Consider the following 20,722-nt stretch of genomic DNA (forward strand, 5'->3'; position numbering starts at 1 on the left):
CTACACATTTTCCACTCTTTTCACAAGAAACAGGGCAGCACAGAGGCACATATCAAGCGCACCTGTTGCTTCAGAGGCAGGTGGATGATCACTGATGTTCCTCACCTGTGCATTGTAATCAACTGATATATAAAACAGCTGGTGATGGCTGAGTAATGCAGTCAGCCCGTCACTTCAGAGTTGGTTTCTTGCTGGGGCTTGCTGGGGTTTCAGTGCCAAGCTCTGATAGTGGTTGGATTCCTGTATTGTTTTTGTGGGGGTTTTGGTTTGGCTGTGTTCAGACTGTAATATGCGGAGGCTCGACAACATGTAAGTTAATTTTCTTGCTTCTTTTTTTTATGACTACCATATGACTTACCTTTAACTTTTCTAAACAGTGTATTTCTTTTGTTAAAGATTGTTATGGAACTTGATGGCTGCAGTAATCATCTTGGGTCAAGCAAGGCCAAATACGAAGCTCCATTTGCAGTCAAGTAAGACTTAATCCATTAAATCACTTTATATCACTGTAAGTCGGTTCACACTCTGCTTGACTGGCCTTTTTTCTTTTAGGCAGTGGTTTAAAGTCAGACTGTGCAGGTAATCTAATGAGGCTGTTGTTGGACAAGGCTCTAGCAGTGGGGAACCAGCTCGAGGTGGACGCCATCAGTGAGTATAAACTCTGCTAATGATGAGCAGATTGCTTCGTTGCTGAGGAGAAGTGATCCTTGTCATGTTTGCCTCGTCCCTCAGATGGTACCCAACACACTGTATTGACGCCCAGCTTGGCTGCTCAGTGTGGATACAGCATGGAGTCTGACCCATGGGGTAACACCAGAATCTACACATCTCTGCTGGGCTGCTATGTGGACAACAAAGTACGTTTAGCTGAAGTTATTAATAATTTTTATTGCTTTTGCCAGTGATTATAGCACTTGGTTTAGGTCTCATATTCCCCTGGAAAATTCAGTCTCAGGCTGATCTTAATGGTTATGTTATCACTTTATTTTATTCAAGCAGACAAGTTGATCCTAATTTTTATGCTTTCTCAACGCTGAAATACTTAAAACCAAACCTGCGATCAGTGTTCTCATTGAACAATTTAAATTTTTGTAACCTATATGTACCTGATATGTAAATTTCTCATTTTGTCTTACATGAAGATGATGTAAAAACTCACATTTGCAAACTTTTCATCTGCTGAGGCTTTTAATTCACTGTTCTATAAAACATCACAAAGATGATATTCCTATCCCTTCCAGTCCAAAGTGAGGTCTTCAAATATGTTTTGTCCTAAACCCAACTTCAACTTACAGGTATAGGAAGAGAAAGCGGTAAATATTTATATTTGAGAAGCTGAACAAAATGATGGGTGTTTGTTGCTTGAAAAACCTGCTCAGCTGTTCCACAAGTGCACCACACTTGTGAAACAGCTTTCCTAACCATCTGAGGGCAGCACAGACCCTGGACTGTAGCACTTTTAGATTCACTGCAAATGAAAAGTGCAGAACAAATTGAGTGTGTTTTTGTTTTGTTCCCACCCCCCCATTTGTAGGAAGATACAACATTTAACACTGGCCTGAGACTCCGAATGTACAGCCAGAGTCCATCAGAGGTAGTCAGTCATGATGTGACGCAGACGTGCAGCTACTCTCGGTGGGCCTCCAGGGAGATTCTTTGCGACAGGAACTACATGGAAGTAGGTCACTCCACTGTGATTCACCATTGTGTGTGTGTGTGGGTTCACCAAAATGTATAACGTGTGTGGTTTTGTTTTTAAAAAGGTGTCAAACCACATGGCTACACCTGATGCACAAGCTGAAGCTAAGGGGCAGGCTCCAGATGTTAAAGATGACTCAAAGATGAACGCCATCCCTGGTGTATGTTGAATAAAACTTTTGTTACGGTTCACAATTTCATCTTACTATGCACCATTTGGCATCCCCTTTCAAAGGGAAAATGCAAACATTAACTTTTTTTTTTCTTTTTTTTTTTTTTAAAATTTTATATACAGGCCACTGACAAAGCACATGGTATCTGGAAGATGACGTTTCATACTCCAGAACCAGTGGCGATGGTGCTGAGGGAGGCTGAACAAGCTGGCTATGGTGCCATGACTACATCTAAGCGTCTGGTTATGAGAAGCCCATACAATACAGCAGAGACTTATTCTGAGGATGTAAGCAACACACCTCCCCTCTGGTTCTTTATTTTCATCCTCCATAAACTACATTAAACACTACTTTTTTAGGTGGCTGGAGTCCCCATGGAGGTTTTCAAGGTGAGCGTTTACTACAAGGCACCGCATGGTTTGACTGTTGTGAACTTGGCAGCGGCGTGTCCCAAAGGTGAGTCTCAAGCCACTTGTGGTTTTCATGTTGCCTCAACTAAACATAATCTTATCATAATATATCAAAACTTTATAATAACAGGTGGCGTCCTCTTCACTGACGATGTAATCTCTTGGCACGTACCTCGCCGTGTGACGCCCCTGATCGATGGCAGCTTTAAAGTCCTAGAGATGCACATGGGCATCAATGGGCAGAGGCTTGATAAATCTCAGATGGCTGCTCGGGGTTACACGCTATCTGCGACGGACTTTCACATCGTCATTGAGTTGCCCGTGGGCTCTCCAGATGGTTACTACAAGGTTGGGTAGTCTTTAGATTTAGATGAGACTCAGGTCACTGGTCCATTTGCATGTTTTATTAAAATGCCATGAATAATTGCAGAGCCATGCCCCAGATTACCAGTACCACATCACCTACACTGTGGAACCCATGCTTGAGGTGCTGTGGAGATCCGATAAGAGCCAAGATGATACCAGATATAAGATTTTGTTCCCCATCACCACCCCTCTGATGCCCCGGCCACCCCAAGTCTCTGACCGTGAGTCCAAATTCCTCCTTGAAAGATTCAAGTTGAGGCTTGTGGAAAAGGTTTAAACTGCCACTTTCTGTTCCTCAGTTACCAGCACAGAGGACAGGCTGTTCAGTGTTCACTTAGGGACCTTTCTTCATGATGTGGAGCTCAGGAACATCACCTTCCCCACTGGGGTCCTCACCATTGAGGAGTGCAATGCCAAAGGCTTCACAGTTGAGGAACACAGCTCCCCCAATGGAACAAAGAGCTACACTCTGCAAGTGTCCTTCGATGCCGATGTTGTCCTGACTCACGTATGTAAAACGAGTTACATATGCTAAGACACACTACACCAGCTTGTTTCTACTGTCTTTGTTTTCAGTGACATGACTAAGCTATTTGATATCGGCAGAATCCTGAGCCTTTGGTTACAGTCTACTTCCTCCCTCTGGTCTTTGGATTCATCATCCTGCCTGAAGAAACTCCATTTGCTCACCCAGTGGAGTTGCAGGCCTCTCTACAGGATGTCGGTAAGATCATCTGGATTTGGCTCTTTTGGAAGACATCCTCCTCACAATGGCTGCTGTCTTCCAGAATGTGGGATTAATGCAGTCTCTTTGCTTTCAGTTCTTCCCACAGTCACTGGCACTTGTGACCAGAGTAAGTTTTACATCAGTGTGAAATACGGGAGTCAAGGCAGCAATTTCCAGACCATGGTTGGACCACAGCAGCTAACGCCTGAGCTGGCTGAGGTCTATAATTTCCAAGAGAACAGCACACAATTCAGCCTTCAAGTGCCATACACTGCCAAGGACACAGCGTTTGAGGTAGATTAACTTCAGAACTCTCAAACTGACTCAACTCATCTGCACTGGATAACTCGCTCTGTTTTGCAGTTGATCACCTCAGATTCAGTCAGAGCCAGACTTGACTTGCTTCTGTGGGAGCCAAACAACAACTGGGTGCTTGGTGACCTCTACCTTTCCTGCAACTTCCCCTTGACAACAATTGGTAAGTGTTTCTCTTTTTTTGGGGGGGCGCAGCTGTCTGTCAATGAGATGTTTCATGCCCAAATTGTCGTCTTCCCTCAGAGTGCTACCCCAATGGAACAATGACTGCTCTGGCTGTGAAGGTGGAATCGGTGCCCAATCTTATTCCCAGTTGGCTGACTCTAAAGGACAAGTCTTGCAAACCAGTTTTTAGCGATGACCGTTTTGCACGTTTCACTTTCAGTGTTGATTCCTGTGGGACCACTAGAACAGTAAGTGTAATGTCACCTAAACTATATCTTTTTTTTTTTTTTTTTTTTTAATGTATTAATGTGCTTTTTGTGTTTAGTTCTTTGACCACTACATGCTATATGAAAATGAGATTGGCCTCTATAACAACAACAACAAAGGAGCAGCAACTTACACATCACCAATTGATCCAGACTACAGGTAAGCAGTTGTCCCTTATCCTGATGTATCATCTGGACAAATTTTAAGATTACACCTTAATTTATTTATCTTTTAAATTCATGCACTCTCCTGTAGGCAAACAGTTTCCTGCTACTATGTGGTCAATGAGACTCAGACTGTTACGTTTGGCTACAAACCGAGAAGCAGAGACCCTGCAGCAGAAATTGGGTCAGGACAACTTATGGTGCAAATGAGGCTGGCCCAGGGTAAGGCTGAATTTTACTACAAACTAATCTGTATGAACTCATATTTCTGAACATGCATTTTTCCCTCTAATGAGACTCTTCTCCTTCAGATTCATCATATGAGCTCTTCTACCAAGCCGAAGACTATCCAGTAGTGAAATACCTTAGGCAGCCTCTGTATTTTGAGGTGGAGCTGATGCAGTCTACTGACCCTCGCTTGGAGCTCATCCTGGAGAACTGCTGGGCTACTCTTAATGAAGACAGGACATCTCTGCCTAGTTGGGACATCATTGTGGACAAGTAATGTGCCTAATTCAGTCTCTCTATTGTGGTGTTGTTGGTGGGTTTTTTTTTTTTTTTTTTTTTTTTTTTTTTAAAGGGAATTTATTGTCACTTGACTAAATGCTCATGTTCTATAGTATCCAGTTAAATCAAGATGTCTTACAGTTACAGTCCAGTTTCATGGGTTTAAAATTTGTTCTAACACTAGATTAATTTTTGGTTGCTTGCTTCACTTTATATCAACCAGCTGTGAGAACCGTGACGACAGCTACATGACCATGTTCCATCCTGTTATGGCTGACACCAGGGTCACCATCCCATCCCATATCAAACGCTTCTCTATAAAGATGTTCACCTTTACTAAAGATGAAGAGGTTCTTAAAGATGAGGTAGTGCACACTTGTACATCCAATGAGTGTCAACTGGCCACATAAGGCAGCCACATCCAGCCCTGCATACTAAATCCTTCTGTTCTACAGATCTACGTCCACTGTGATGCAGTGATATGTGACACAAACAGCCAAGCAGACGGCGCCTGCAGTGGACAATGTGTGCATCCTACCACCTTGAGTAACTCCAGATTTCAAGGGGTAAAAGGAGTAAAAAGGGGTAAGTACAGACTTTCAACCCTATCTTGTACTTAGCCAAACTAAATCTAGAAGTGAATGTTAACTAATACTCTTGTTTTCCAGAGCAAAGAAGTGCAGACTTGACTCACCAAAAGATCTCCTCAGGACCCATTCTTCTATTAAACTCTCAGTCAAGCCTCTGAATAAACTAAGTTTCTTAAAACTTTTGTCCAGAGTTTCTTTGCCTATCAAAGGCCCATCTGTCAAAGCAGACTTTCTTGCCTGCCATTCTGCATTGTATAAGGTACAGCTAGTCACTACTTAAGTGAGGTCTGAAGTTTAATTTTTTTTTTTTTTTTTTTTTTTCTTTTCCCTCCCCTTTACGGAGAGCTATTGCAGATTTGCCTGATCAATAATCGGTGACTTTTGTATACAGACAATGCACTTACAACTGCACGAATCTTTTAGAAATTGCTGAGAGGATTATGTAGCAGCGACACTACTGTGCACTTCTTTGTGCTGGTGTCAGTTAATTTCTAAAATTAGAAGCCTTGACCTGTACTGTGAGCTCCATGCCGCCTTAGCTCAAATGTCCCAGTCTTGACTTTTTTTGATCTGGAAAATGGTACATTGTGTACATGTGCTTGGCTCTTTTTGGGGGGGGGGCTATAAGGCAACTTCACAACAAGACAAATGATCAATGCACCCAGATAGAACTGGCAGAAGTGAGAAAACACTCTAATTGGGGACAACACTGACATTTGAACAAAAATGTAAATGTGCTGTCTGCTCAAAGCTAATTTTCACCAGTAGTTTGGACATGACTAAAAATAGATGGATGAAACACTTTAAATATAGCAGAGTTGCAATTGAGATGAGAATGTATCAGCTCTGTCCTACAGTCTCAAAAAATGCAAACAGGGACAATACACTATAAATAAGTCAATCTACATGAGTTGTTTTAACAAGGCTGTATGCAGCACACTTATTTGCATAGGTAGAGTATTCCAAGAATTTGCTGCTCTCACAGAAAAAGTTGATTGTCCAAGTTTGCATCTGTATGGGACTGTACAGTCGCCTCTATCCACTGTCCTTGTTTCCCTGGATGTACTTTCCATACATTTAACCAAGTAGCTTAAAGGAGGAGGTGCTATTCCATGCAGAATCTTACATATGGTCCATATGCCATAAAACTTTCCATACTGAATAAATTATACCTCTGAGTGATATAACATACATGCGGATGGTTCCACTTATCAGAAAACCTCAGCATATATCTGCCTTTTAAATTTCTGCCTCCACTGCAAAATGACAACAGTGAATGGAAATTTTAGCCTTTTCTCTCAGTAACAATATCCTGGTTATTCTGAATAATCCTCAAATGTGTGAACAGTTTCCACTAGATTATATTATACACATAGGGGCGAGTGTAATGTGTATGTATTATGATGAGGCTGACGATACATTTTCTGATCTGGCTGAACAGTAATACTATTTTTTTGTCTTGAAAGGTAAAAGTTTTAAATCACTGAGTTTTGTTTTCACATTGCAAAATAGTTTTTTCTGATGTTGGCCACTCACCTAATATTAATCTTCAGTTCATCGTCCAATAATACCAATCATACTTTTTCATTTACAAACATTTGTCTATCTTACTATTCATAGTTTTTTGTCACTACTCCTTATGGGTGTAAAGATGGGTGGATCTTTAGGTTCTGGTGGCAGCCAGTTAATATCCTTTGTGGCACAGAGTCAGATTTCCACAAGAAACAAAATCCTCTGACTAAACATCTTGGTGTAAGTTACAGTTGTACAATTGTGGCTCCATTATGTACAGTCTGTTGGTTTTGATGTCATTACTCAAAAACCTTTTGAACTATTTGGATGTAATTTTTATGTAGGTAACTTGCACCTATGTTCTGCTTTTTTAAATGTTTTTACAAGCAATGTTAGAATCACAATATTGATTGAAACACTAGAAGTCAAATATTATATCTGCCCCCATGTGCAGGGGTGATTGTATCAGCACATGAGGGCAACACATAATACCTTCATGTGAATACTAAGGACCACAATAAACTCCCAAGAATATAGATATAGTTAAAACAATTTATTATCCAATGAACAATTAATTCCAGTTTAATTTAATTTATCAATCATTTAATTATACTGAGAAAACCCTACTAGCTGGGTTGTAGCCTGCAGTTGGAGCTGCTGGTATTTCTCCTGCCTGAAAAATGTGAAAAATGTTATTTTTCAGTCCATATGGCAGTATTAAAATTAAGACAACTTCTGATTCATAAACATTGAAGATTTTGAAAGCATGACAAATTGGCTCTTGGCGGGAATTAAACCCAGGTCCCCAGATTGAGAGGTAGAAGACAACCACTGGACTTTGCCATAAAATATATAATAAAGAGTATACAAAGACATTTAAACTGAACACAAAATAGTTTTCTTAAATTATTAGAAGAGAAATAATCTATTTTGATGGCGTTGGGGTCAATTGTAACACTGTGTTGCAATTGACCCCAATTGTACTACCCATGACACAAACTACCCTGCTGGCTAGAAACAATGAAGCTAACATTGACAAAGATATCAAATGTTAGACAACTGAATGGTCATCAAAACTATACAGATTTAACTTCAGACATTAAAGGTTAAGACAGGTTGAGGAAAATTCTGTAGATGAAAAATGAGTCTTGGCAGAAAAAAATTGACAAGTATTAGACATCAGATTGTCCTTTGGCAGGCAGAGAGGAATCATCACAGAGCATACATAATGACTTTCATGGTCTCATTTCTGATTGGTGCAATTTGAGATGTTACAATTGCCCCCAGTCTCCCTTAACTCATGTTTTAATATTTTTAACATCTGGAACAGGTCCAAAACTCTTTCTGCACCATCATTTCCTTCAGTCTCTCCCTCTTTTACATGTGAAGGAGAGAAACTTATAGTTTGAGGTTAAACATCTCTTGTTCAATTCCACTTTAAAAGTCATAGTTTAGAACTTTAAACTAGTCAATATGCTAAACGCATAATTTCAAAATCACCAATACATTGAGGTTTCATTATGTAAATGCATGTTTGTGTAAGAGACTGAAAGCAGTAAAAGGATCAGTGAAAAACAGTTAAATTAAATCACTGCTGTCATTTCTAATTATAGTCCTCCAGATACCTGTTTTAGCTACGTTTGACATTGAAGTCACTGACAGGAGTCAGGTTTGATCACTTTTGCCATCACAATAATTGAGAAAGACACGCAGACAAACAAAACCTCTTCCGACACAATTTTAAAAACTTGCTGTACCTTAATTATACTAGTATAATTTGGGGGGGGATCCATGAACATTTAAACCAGTCAAGTCACACCTTTTAGAGTAATATTTCCAAGAACAAACAAATGCAATGGATTCTTGTAAAAATCACTTTATTAGGATTATGTTAATTTATAAGGATAGGTCTTGATGACACATGTTTGAAACTCTGCATGTCTGGAACAGCACGTCTTTGACCTGTCGAAGAAAAAAAAAAAAAAAAAAAGCCATTATTGAAGACAGTTTCCCAAAAATCAGAAAATGTTAATGATATTTCAACACTTGAATAAACCACTGAAGGCTTCATGTCTAAAAAGTGAAAATCTTAAGTGTGTCCCTGCATGGATTCCATACTTTACCTTTTAACTTGTTTCCCTGGTTTGAACACTGCCCATTACAAACTCCATTGAGTGGATTTCTGGCATCACAGATCACAACATCACAGTGGACGAAGAGCTACAAGACATGAACAGAGATTTATGGCCATCTTGATCCATATTTACAATAATGAATGAAAAATACATTGTCCTCTTTGAAGTCACCTGGTGACTCAAGTTATCCTGGTCTTCAGCAAAGGCAAACATCTGGACCTCAAAGCGCTTGAAGTGAGAGGGATACTGTACTCTAGCATCTGCCCAAACAGGATGGAAGACCACTTGGTAGGGGTCCACCGGGTTAACACAGCTGGAACAGAAGAGGATGGTTTAAAGTGCTTATTGCATATTTTTTAAATTTAGGTAAAAATGTCCAAGTCCACAAAATGATCTTCATTTTATCCACCAAACTGAGTCCAAGCAGGACAATAACAGGTTACCCATTAATGATGAGATTCCATCTGGGTTGGGACGTCCTGTCGTCATTCTGTGTTGCCCAGCAGTTCTCCAGCTCCAGTGACACTTTGGAGTTTGTAGACCTCATCAGCTCCACCTCAAAATACAGCGGCTGTTGAAGGTACTTTGCTATAGGATTTTCCTCAACACTGTGAAAAACGCTGTAGGAGTCGTCTACAAGAAGAGACGATGCGTTTAACAGGATTAAGACTTCAGACTGAAAAAAGGGTTTGTGAAAGACAGTGTACAGACGTTTTAGGTTTATGAGAGTGAATCTAACTCAGTTGAAAAGCACATGGTCCTCATCGTCCCACTTGCCCTCGCCAACTTGGTCATTAAGATGATTAGGTTTAAAGAGGTTCCAATGAACTTGATGTCAGAGGTCTAATTACTTGACCAACATGATTAGCTCAAGTTCAATTTGAGAGAGTGCTTCCTGACTTTATAGGACACAATCCCTTTACTAGTTTAGAAACTTGTGCAACTCTCAAAACAACCTCTTACCACTACTGTCCACGTCACCCCACAAAACACTTCTGCATGTTAATGATATTCTGATGTGTCTACAGTATGTTGACATGACAAGAATTTCCAGTAATTTTTCTACTTCCTGGCTTTGTGTGATTTTATGACTTAAACATTTTAAAGTTGATTAGAAAAAAAAGGCATCCTAAACTTCCCTTACCCAGAGCAAGTCTCATTGCAACTTGTAGCTCGCCTTTTGCGTTTTCAGCATATGGTTCACTCCTGCGAGGTCTGGTGTGGAAGGCTACAGCATGGGTTGTGTTGATGTCATAGTAACAAGAAACCTTTAACCTATAGGAGAAATACAAGCCATAAGACTTTAAGCAAAATTGATTTAAAAACTGCATTTCATATAGGTCTGACAATAGAGTAAGTATCTATCATTTAGCTTTCTTAGTCTTTTTCCCCCTCATTACATTTTAAGAGGAGGAACAAGTCTTCAGGCCTTTGTTCCTGTAACAGAATTTAAATTGCAACTTGCACTGAAATAACTGCGATTTGTTTGAAAAGCATAATGTGCTTTTTAAATGTAATCAGGGAAAAAAAACAAAAAAACCCAAAACATTTCTTTTAGAAACTCACTCATATTCAGCCTCGTCTGTCTTCACCCTTTTCGGTTCAAGTTCATCTGGCAGGGAGATTTCATTTTCATACAGCATGAAATTGGGCAAAAACTAGAAGGAAAAAAAACAACTTTCAGGTCAATCAGTGTCACCAGTCTACTTTAGGAAAACAGTCAGCATGCTACCTTTCTGGTCGTCCCACAGGAGTTGCCAGAGAAGACAAAATAAGCATAGCGGTCGTCGCTGTAGGAGGGACCACAGGTGGGATCTCTGAGGGTGAGCTGACTGGGATTCAGACTGGGAACCGACTCCAGTTTGACAGCCAGAGCCGTCATGGTTCCATTAGGGAAACACTCTGAAACAAGACAATCACACATCAGTATGTGTTGAATGTTCTGTCTGAACAAAAACCCTTAATTTTACCCCTCAAAGCAAACCAGTCAGTGTTGAGTGGAAATTGCAAGCCAGAGAGAATTCTTTGAGATTTTTGTTGGTTTCTGGATTCTTCAGAACCACATCAAGTCTTGTTCTGATGGATGATGCCTCAACAGCCTGGAAAGTTTTAATGCAAACTTGTTAAACAAAAGCACAAGAATTACAATCCTATTAGTTTATAAAAAGTATTCTGATCACACCTCAAACATAACATCAGGGGCTGAAAATGGCACTACAAAACTGAAGTGTGTCCTGTTCTCCATGAAGCCGTACTGCTGAGCCAGACCTGAAGTCAACATTCGTTTTCCCACTATAGTCTGGAAGTCGAAGCCTTGTGTCCCATATTTCACGAGGACATAGAAATTTGTATAATCACAGCCACCAGAGACTGAAGGAGGAACTGCAGATAAGGGGAAAAAAAAAAAAAATTAAAAAACAAATCTGCTTAGAAATGCAGCTTTTGGTTTACAGGATAGGTGTAGTATCAAGATGACTACACATTTTCTATTACTATTAAAACTACCTCTGTGCACTTAATTGCAGTCAACTATTCAATTTGGCCTTTTATGTACTGATTACATTAGCAAGATTGAGATGGATTGATCCTCCTGTGCCCATTTTGTTATGAATAAATCTGTCATGTCTTAGAGTACAGACCTATATCTGCTAATTTAGCTTCCAGATAAGCAGTAAGAGAAAATGGAGCAAACTCTGGCAGGACCAGCAAGCCAAAGGTCAGGTGAAGAGAGTAGACTGTAATCCCCATTTCTCTCTGTTGGGAAATGGAGAGAAAGATTAGCAGGAAAAAAAACAAAACACAAAACCAAAAACACCCTACACAATATCCATTTCCCAAGTTGAGCTTACCATTTGTAGGACGACACGGTCTGTGAAGGGCACTTGGAGTGTGATGACCTTAAAGCTGCTGTTAGGGGACCTGTGCTCCTGGATATTAAAGCCTCTGACATTGCAATCTCCCACTGACAAAACCTCACTGGGGAAGGTGATGTTCACTAGTGCCACATCAGAGGCAAAAGGCCCAATCATCACCTTAAATATCTGCTCCTCAGGTAAAGTGTCTGTGGGGCAAAAAAGAATGAATGAGGGCGGCTTGCAGCACATTTAAGAATCAAGTTTCAAGATAAAGACTCACTGTCAATAACTTGTGGAGGTTGAGACAGTAATGGTGTCGTGATGGGAAGGAGAACTTTGTATTTTGTGTCCTCGTGAGTGGCGTCTTCAGTCCAGAGTAGCTCGAGCATCGGCTCAATCGTGTAAGAGGTGAAGTACTGATTGTCCTGAACGTGACTCTGCAAAAGCAAGTATTATATACGCATAACAAAGTCTGAACCTGAATCATGTGTTACATCTCACACTGAGTTGGCAGATTCAAATATATTTAGGGGGGAAGACAGATTGTATGATTTGGTAGAAGTGGAAGTCATTTTATTTTGTACTGAACATACTGTGATATTTTAATGGAATGGCTCAACAAAACAAAATATTCTGGTGTACAGACTGGCAAAAAAATTTATTTTGTTGTTTAGGTTTTCCAACGTCGTCTAAAAAGTGTGGAAAAGGCAGCCAAATGGACCAATTAGTTTTTACTTGGCTTATCCAATTTACAGTAAATTTTTTAATCAGAGATTTATAGATTTTGTTGTAAACCATGAAGGTCTGAAAATCTTTGTGATGTTTATTTTAGGGCTTTTTTGTATTTTTTTTTTTGTATTTTTTTTTTTTTAAGTGTATACACGCATTCTGAATCTGGCTTTTATAAATTTGTAGTGTTTATATGAAGTCGTATGCATGACTAAATCTCAGTGCCACTGACCTTAAAGTAGCCACCGACTGCCCCAACAGGAATTTCAACGATGATGTGTACGTCATTGACAGTTATGGCGTATCGTCTGGCAGCCATCTCAGCAGTGTCGAGTCTCTGGCTATTGATGCCCATATGCACCTCCAACAGTTTAAACTGTTGGGACGAAATCAGCGGGTCAATGTGCCGGGGCAGGTACCAGCTGATCGTGTTTGGAGTCAAGGCAACGCTGCCTGTACATTGATAGCACACACACACACACACAGCAATGAGAGAAGCAAAGACCCAACAGTGATTAATTTTAGGATCTACAGTCAGGGCCGTAGCCACGATTTTAGAAATGCTGAGATCATGTGTCCAAATTCCCTGCTCCCTTTTATTTATTCAGTTAACGGAAAAGTTTGACATTGAGAAATTAACTTCTTTTTTGCTGAGCGTTAGATAAGATTGATACTACTCATGTCTGTACGGTAAATCCAAAGCTAACGCCAGCAGTCGGTTAGCTTAGCACAAAGACAGGAAATAGCTAGCCTGGCTCTCTCCAGAGATAAGAAAATCTGAATATCTTTTTGAAGTATGGTGTTCCTCAGCCTTGGCACTGACTCTACATGTCTCTGGATCTCTTCTGGAGGGATGAACACCATTCTTCAAAGAGATATTCCTCATTTGGTGTTTTGATGATGGTGGTGGAGAGCGCTGTCTAACACGTCGGTCCAAAATCTCCCATATGTGGTCAATTGGGTTGAGATCTGGTGACTGCGAAGGCCATAGCATATGATTCACATCATTTTCATACTCAAACCATTCAGTGACCCCTTGTGCCCTATGAACTGGGGCATTAACATCCTGGAAGAGACACTCCTATCAGGATAAAGGTGATCACCAAGAACAACTTTGTATTGATTTGCAGTGACCCTGCCCCCTAAGGGGACAAGTGGACCCAAACCATGCCAGCAAAATGTCCCCCAAAGCATAACAGAGCCACCAGATCCCCTCACTGTAGGGGTCAAGCATTCAGGCCTGTACTGGTTTTTATCTTGTTAGTTTAATCAAAAAAACAGAGGTAGATGACAAATTGTGAGTTTACAGAGGTTTATGTGCCAGATCATTTCTTGGCTGAAGCACAGGCAGGATAGCTTTAGCTGAAAGTCTTTGGTCTGTACAGTAAATATGAAGCTACTGTCAACACATGTTCAGTTTAGCACAGCACAAAGTATCAGTCTTATCCAACTCTTGGCAAGAAAGCAATAAGCACATTCCCCAAAATGGTGCTGAACAATTCAATTAAATTTCAATTCAAGTTTGTTCTCCCATTCTGGAGGACAAATTTGTTCTGTTGACTCAACGTAACCAAATAATATATCTAAAAATACTAGAATTAGCCTATAAAATGTCCATTATATGCAATTTTAATTCACAACTATAAATTCTGTCCATGTTGCTAAAACTCCACATTTGGGAGTCCCACATTCCCAGAGAGACTAGTGAGTGCATGATTTCCGTAGCTTTGGTTCTGCCTACAGCTCTCCGAATGTTCTCCTTACCCTCCAGTATTGGGCAAGCAGCTGCTGCGTCAATTTGGGTTGCAAGCCACTTCTTTTCAAAGATTGTGGAGGTTTTGAGCACCGTCATCGGTATCCCTGCTACCTGCAGGGTAAGTTACAGAACATAATGCATAAATGCTTGTGTTTAGTCCAGTTTATGCTTTAATGGCAGAATATTCATGCATACTGTTGCGACAAAAAATAATTTCCAAGGATGTAGGGAATTCAGTGGTGGATGTTAATAAAAATAAAAGTAGACTACCAATGTGTTTAACTGTGCCAACTGGATTTGGGACAAAGTAATCAGTCTAATTACATTATTTGATCTAAATCTAATGGTTTGCTGGCTCCAAGTGTAAGTAAGTAGTGAGTTATCAAATGGGCTGCAAGTAATTTAACCTGCGTGAAGGGCAAAAATATCAAATCAAGCTTGTTTGAACTGCAGTGGACTCACATTTTGAGTGTATGTTTCAGGTGCAGTCTTTGAACTTCGCAGGACCAGCCTTGAGGGAGTATTTGCTATTCCATAACCTCGACTCTGGGCCTCCGTCACCTTCATAATCCTCTCCTCAGGAGTGAAGAACACAAGTGTTGTGATTCTGAATCCTGCGTCTATCGGCTGTTTCTGCAAGTCAAATATCACAACATTACACACTCAAAATGATGTTTCCAGATCATTAAACAAAAGGCCAAAATGTACCAATTAGTTCATCTAACCTCAGCAGCTCGTCGAGGATCACCAAACTTTGAATTAGTCCCTGAGACGGGATGCTCAGGCAGGACGTAATCATCTGGAACTGCCCTTTTCACAGACACCTAGAAATGAGGCCACTCCATAAGTGATGATCTATGTCTCCCTCTCCCCTCTGCAGTGACAACAAATGTACCAGCCTTGATGCTCACACGGACACAAAGCCACTTATCATATAGACTCGAACACGACCCCTGAGAGTCATGCTGCATTCACTTGCCTCCATATAGTTACGGTCACAAACGATTTCCCTGGAGGCCCAGGCAGGGTAGTGGCAGGTTTCAGCCACCTGGTACAGCTCATCTTCACCCATCTGGTTCCCATGCAGTCGAAGATTTAAGGTTGTCGTGAATGCTTTATCTTCCTACACGCACACAAATGAAACTTGAAATGATTACCACATTAAGACACACATTCGGTGCTGCTCTGCAAATTATATTTCCAGTCTTGTTACCACATTTTGAGCAAAACAATTTTGAAGGGAGGCATAAATCATGGCGTTCCCCAGCTGGTCTATCGTCATGCTGAAGCCACACTGAGATGCTAAACTTGATGTAAGAAGGATGTCAGAGTTATCTGAAGAAAAAGAGGAGTGTTAGAGGAAAAAGTAAGAATATAAACTTAAACAAGAGATTGAATTCAGAAATGTGAACTTACTAACGACAACAGCAACTTCTAGAAGATTCCCTCCAAGTGGACCAACATCTACACGCATGACATTCCCCAGACATTTTGAACTGATATCTGGGATTAAAGATTTTCATTGGTAAGCAAACAGTACAATTTGTGTTTAAGGGAAATTGCATGAAAAAAAGACAAAAACTTACTTATAGCAGGCTTCTTTTGAGCCTCTATGTTTGCAATTGTTAGCAGGATAAAAAGCCACCTGAAAAAGATTGAGTCATTTTCAAAAACAGCAAGAAATCAAATTTGAAAATCTGTAAACAAGGAGGAATGAATAAAGATAAAACTACGAACCCCAGTCCAAACAAATGACTCATGGCACAAGAGGTGTGAAACTGGTAACCTCAGTGTCTCAGGGTTTTTTTGTCACAGTTTTTAAAGAAGTTTATGATGGGACTACTCTCTACAGGCCAACCCTTTGGATGAGCGGAGGGAGATTCCTGTTCAACAAATACAGCTACGCACAGGTGGATCCTATTACAGCCTGATGAGGATAATTGTGAGTGTCTTATTATCTGGCCTGAACAACATGAAAGAGGCTGGTTGCACTACCTGACTTCATGTTTAAAAACCACATTTAGGTGTTCTGTACTTCTTTATGTCTTTTCAGTTTACATGTAAATGTTCAATTGTTAAAAAATAAAATATTTTGTAAATAAAATATTTGACTTAGTGATCATCTACAGCTCTTCGTCAGACACAAATGGGCAAAATAAATCAGTGTACTAAGGTAACCAAAAAAGAACTTTACTAGAAGTTCAGAAACAATTGGTAGGAGAATTACAAGATAAATATGGAATAAAATATGCTTAAGATGTCCTGAACTCAAGATCCAGGGTCAAGATCTACTCTAGGTAACAAAAAAAAAACCTCACCAAAAAAAGCTTTTATTAGTGGAGAATATTGTTTCGCACAGAAAACAAAATCTCAACAAATTTTTATCTGCTGACCAATATGAGGCTACATTTTTTTTTATAGACTTTCACCTCACATAAAATGAAGATCTGACAGTGAGTCTGTTTTATTTCATTAACATAACTTGTGCTGACAAGGTACACATAAAGGAGACAAAGAGAGATGTTAAAATGCCACATAAAATCTAAGACTAGAGAAAGTCCTGCAGGAACAACAGGTTTATCACATCTGGGAGATACTGAACAGATTACCACATTTTCAACCAGCTGGGTGTAAAAAAAAAAGCATAAAGAAAAAATAAAACAAGTCAAAATTTGTTGTTAATGAAGTCGCTCCCCTCACAACACATTCAGAGGATCTGCTCCCATGATAAAGACTTGATTTGGCTTGTGTTGGACGGCTTTGGCAGTGAGCCTGCCAGCAGTGCTTTCTCACAGAGGACTGAAATGTCAGTGTGTTTTTACTTTCTTTACTCGCTCATGCGCAGACAGTCAATGTCATGTTTACAGTCGTTTCACACAAATAAGTGCAGTTTTTTCCCCAAAAAAACATTAAACATGCATTTCAAATGATAACCAAAACTTGCAAAAAACAAACATCTCAACAGAACTGCAGTTTACTTTGAGAATATTCGGCTATGATTGTCATCACATGGTGATGTAGCCTAATTCATAAAAAAAAACGTATTAGGCGACTATATAGTACTGCAGTAATTTCCTCGCAGGGTTTTCCTAGATCCGAGCAGTCTCTCCCTCCCTCCCCTCCCCTCTCCTCATCTCTCGCCCCTCCCTGTTCCCTGTAAAAGGGAACAAACTGCCTTCGTGCCCGCTGTCCCGCCTCCAGCTCCTCTTGTCCCGTCCGTGAAGCTGCAGCACCTCGCTCCGTCCACCGACCTGCTGTATTTGCAGCATTTTTTTTCTGTAGAAGAAGAAGAATGTGAAAACTAAACCACCCGCATAAAAGTTATTTTCATGGAAAGAAAGGCTCCAAGTACTGGTAGGTTACAGCTCTACATCCTTATATTAAATATGAGTGAATTTTAAAGTGATAGACTTACTGATAAATAGGGTTTGGTGTAAGTGAGCAGTATGCAAACCACTCTGAATTTCTTTTGGAATAGAGATTAGAAAATAGACCCAGGGGATATCTGCACATGCTGGAAAACAGTCTTTGGCTTTAACAATTGCTTGGAATTGTGCGTGGGTTCAGTTTCAACTTGTTGCCTCTCATTTCCTCTGAGTTAGTCTAGTCCGCTCTGTAATTTGACGCTTCTGGTGATAATCCTGCACTTGAGACCTCCAAGAAGTGACGGTACCTCACGACTCTTCACTCACTCCAGCACAAGCCATTTCCTGTGTGTACTGTATTGATTTTTTTCCCCTTCAGAGGACTAATGTGTTCTACAAACAGTGCAGCCAGATAAGTCTTGATAGACATCCATCCAGACAAACATACCACTCATAATCCTGATTGTTGATGTTTTGTCAACATTTGTGTTTTCCTCATGGAAACAATTCATGGAAAAATCTATGAAATTGAAAAGACTTTATTTCTCTTTGTGATGTCTCATCAGAACCATGGGGTATGGGCAAATCCTCCACCAGCGTGGGAATGAGGAGGACCAGGTCCACCTCAACGTGGGAGGGGTACGACATGAGGTGGATCCAGACACTCTGCTCCGCTTCCCTCACACACGTCTGGCTCGTCTGCTGCACTGCCAAAGCGAGGCGGCGATCCTGGAGCTGTGCGACGACTACAGCCCGGCTGAGAGGGAATACTACTTTGACAGGAATCCCAGGGTTTTCCTCTGTGTGCTCAACTTCTATCATACGGGACGTATCCACATGATGGAGGAGCTGTGCGTCTTCTCCTTCAGCCAGGAGATCGAGTATTGGGGCATCCAGGAGCTCCACTTAAGCCCCTGCTGCAGCGACTGGTTCCATGAGAGGAAGGAGTACATTGAAGACAGAGACTGGGACATCAGGAGTGAAGACGGGCAGCAGCCAAGCTTTGACTCTTCCTTCGAGGAGCTGTCTGCCCTCGATAAAGACCTGGCCAAGTTTAAAGGTGCCTGGTGTGGGGAAGTTAGGAGCTACATTTGGCTCCGGCTAGAGGATCCAGGTCATTCACGGGCCTCAAAAGTCATCGCTGTGGCTTCTCTCAGTGTGGTGTTGACCTCTATTGTTGCCATGTGTGTCCACAGCATGCCTGAGTTTCAGCTTGTGGACATCAATGACAGACCCATTGATGACCCCGTCCTCACCATCCTGGAGGAGATCTGCATCGCCTGCTTCTCCGCCGAGTTCATCATCAGGCTGATTGTTGCGCCCTCTTGCAGGAAGTTCCTTGGAAACCCCTTAAACATCATCGATGTTGCCTCCATCTTGCCATATTATGCCACTTTAGCTCTGGAGACAGCTGATGAGGAGACTGCAGAGGAGAACGAGGACATACAGAACGTGGGGAAAGTGGTGCAGGTTCTGCGCCTCATGAGGGTTCTCCGAATCCTCAAACTGGCCCGGCACTCCATCGGGCTGCGAGCGCTGGGTGCCACCGTCCGCCACAGCTACCATGAGGTGGGTCTGCTTCTTCTGTTCCTCTCAGTGGGGATCTCCATCTTTTCCGCCCTCATCTACTTTGCCGAGAAGGAAGACAAGGACACTGATTTGGAGACCATCCCTTCAGGCTGGTGGTGGGCCACCATCACCATGACGACAGTCGGCTATGGTGACACCTGCCCGGTGACGCTGGCGGGGAAGATAGTGGCCACCCTGTGTATCGTCTGTGGACTGTTAGTTGTGGCTCTGCCCATCACCATCATCTTCAATAAGTTTTCAAAGTATTATCAAAGAAACAAAGCCATGGAGGAGCAGGGTATCACTAAACCTGAGAGACAAGATCCAGACCTCCCTTATTACAACATCAGAGACTTGTTCACAGACAGCGTGTATCCCTTCATAGGGGGTATCGCCTTCAGGAACAGTGAGGGCAGTGGAGGAGAAGATACAGATGCCTCCAGTCTCCAGGACATAGAGGTGTATTATAATGACACTTGTGAAAATGGGGCAGCAAAATGAGATTCTTGCCATTTCACCGAGTGTTGCTCCCTTTATGACTGCAAGTCACTCCGTGCCTCTCAGGGCAGAGCGCTCCATCACTGACGCTGCCTTCCTGCACTGTCTTCCTCCTGCAATTTGACAGAGAAATATCGCAGCCATGAAGAGTTTTTTTTCTCTCTCTACAAGGGAATAGCTTGTGAAATATACAGCGTCGCTAAAACCAAGAAATCTAAAGGGAATTATCTGAACCTTGCTCAGAGGTTTGAAAGCCCATTTTCTGCTTGAGAAAACTGCAATGATGCATGTAGGAGGCCATAATGTTAATGTTTTTCAAAGTAATGTCCTGTATTGATTTGTCTGCTTGCTGAAAGTTCAGCAAATGCAAAAGTCTAAAATGACAACAACACTGTCGGATTTTAAAAAATGGTATCATAGATCTCTAAATTGACTGATGTTACACAGTCTGCATGAACAAAAATAAATGCATTTTGAAAGTGAGTAAGATAAAATAGTTGTTTAGAATTATGCAATATTATTGATGCTGATGAAGAGAGACACACAGAGCACTGTGGGAAGCACTCATATGACAGGTTATTGTTATTATATTTTTGTTTTTGGACAGTTGTGTTGGCATGCTGGTTGACTCTTGGGGGTAACTTGTGTTGACATGAAATAAAAACTGACTCAGTGAATCAGAAGAAATATGCCTCTCATTTGTGACATGGCATACAGTAAATTGTGCAGCTCACTCATTCAGATAAGGTTTCCTGTTCAGGTACATTTATTTACACTTATTTATTGTCATATCAGGAAAACGGTGTGCAGGATTCCACATCTTTGCAACACTTTTTGACAAAAATGACTCTAAAATCAAAATAGAAATCTTTAACAATGTATTTTCTTCAGTGGTGAAATGCACTGAAGATACAGAGAAAA

General features: G+C 41.0%; 3 protein-coding genes across 4 annotated transcripts; 2 read left to right on the top strand and 1 right to left on the bottom strand.

Moving 5' to 3' along the window:
* The first annotated feature begins 148 nt into the window (after positions 1-148).
* Positions 149-5,560, top strand: zpax1 (zona pellucida protein AX 1). The gene is made up of 21 exons (XM_042391182.1): positions 149-309; positions 397-473; positions 553-648; positions 733-857; positions 1,535-1,678; positions 1,764-1,859; positions 1,994-2,158; positions 2,231-2,327; positions 2,412-2,629; positions 2,712-2,868; positions 2,947-3,155; positions 3,254-3,371; positions 3,469-3,668; positions 3,738-3,852; positions 3,933-4,102; positions 4,180-4,280; positions 4,377-4,507; positions 4,597-4,786; positions 5,016-5,157; positions 5,248-5,377; positions 5,461-5,560. Exons 1-21 carry the CDS (start codon positions 290-292, stop codon positions 5,538-5,540), a joined length of 2,781 nt encoding a protein of 926 aa, XP_042247116.1. The 5' UTR covers positions 149-289; the 3' UTR covers positions 5,541-5,560.
* Positions 5,561-8,744: 3,184 nt separating this feature from the next.
* On the bottom strand, positions 8,745-16,253 carry LOC121882873. The gene is made up of 21 exons (XM_042391366.1): positions 16,107-16,253; positions 15,956-16,014; positions 15,786-15,872; positions 15,583-15,704; positions 15,349-15,492; positions 15,095-15,193; positions 14,832-15,002; positions 14,378-14,480; positions 12,846-13,066; positions 12,165-12,321; positions 11,879-12,090; positions 11,669-11,783; positions 11,212-11,411; positions 11,014-11,128; positions 10,762-10,931; positions 10,596-10,687; positions 10,174-10,304; positions 9,473-9,662; positions 9,201-9,342; positions 9,018-9,114; positions 8,745-8,856 (listed from the first exon to the last, which is right to left on the bottom strand). The coding sequence occupies exons 1-21, from the start codon at positions 16,127-16,129 to the stop codon at positions 8,786-8,788; spliced, it is 2,721 nt and encodes a 906-aa protein (XP_042247300.1). The 5' UTR covers positions 16,130-16,253; the 3' UTR covers positions 8,745-8,785.
* Positions 16,254-17,571: 1,318 nt separating this feature from the next.
* LOC121882445 (potassium voltage-gated channel subfamily S member 3-like) lies at positions 17,572-20,722 on the top strand. Of its 2 annotated transcripts, none has more exons than XM_042390706.1 (2): positions 17,572-17,723; positions 18,301-20,722. In XM_042390706.1, exon 2 carries the CDS (start codon positions 18,305-18,307, stop codon positions 19,802-19,804), a length of 1,500 nt encoding a protein of 499 aa, XP_042246640.1. In that variant the 5' UTR covers positions 17,572-17,723; positions 18,301-18,304; the 3' UTR covers positions 19,805-20,722. The 2 variants fall into 2 exon arrangements, with proteins under 2 accessions (XP_042246640.1, XP_042246641.1); XM_042390707.1 differs by lacking the exon at positions 17,572-17,723 and adding an exon at positions 17,882-18,038.

Source organism: Thunnus maccoyii, chromosome 17 (assembly GCF_910596095.1).
Source record: "Thunnus maccoyii chromosome 17, fThuMac1.1, whole genome shotgun sequence".
Classification (NCBI taxonomy): domain Eukaryota; kingdom Metazoa; phylum Chordata; class Actinopteri; order Scombriformes; family Scombridae; genus Thunnus; species Thunnus maccoyii.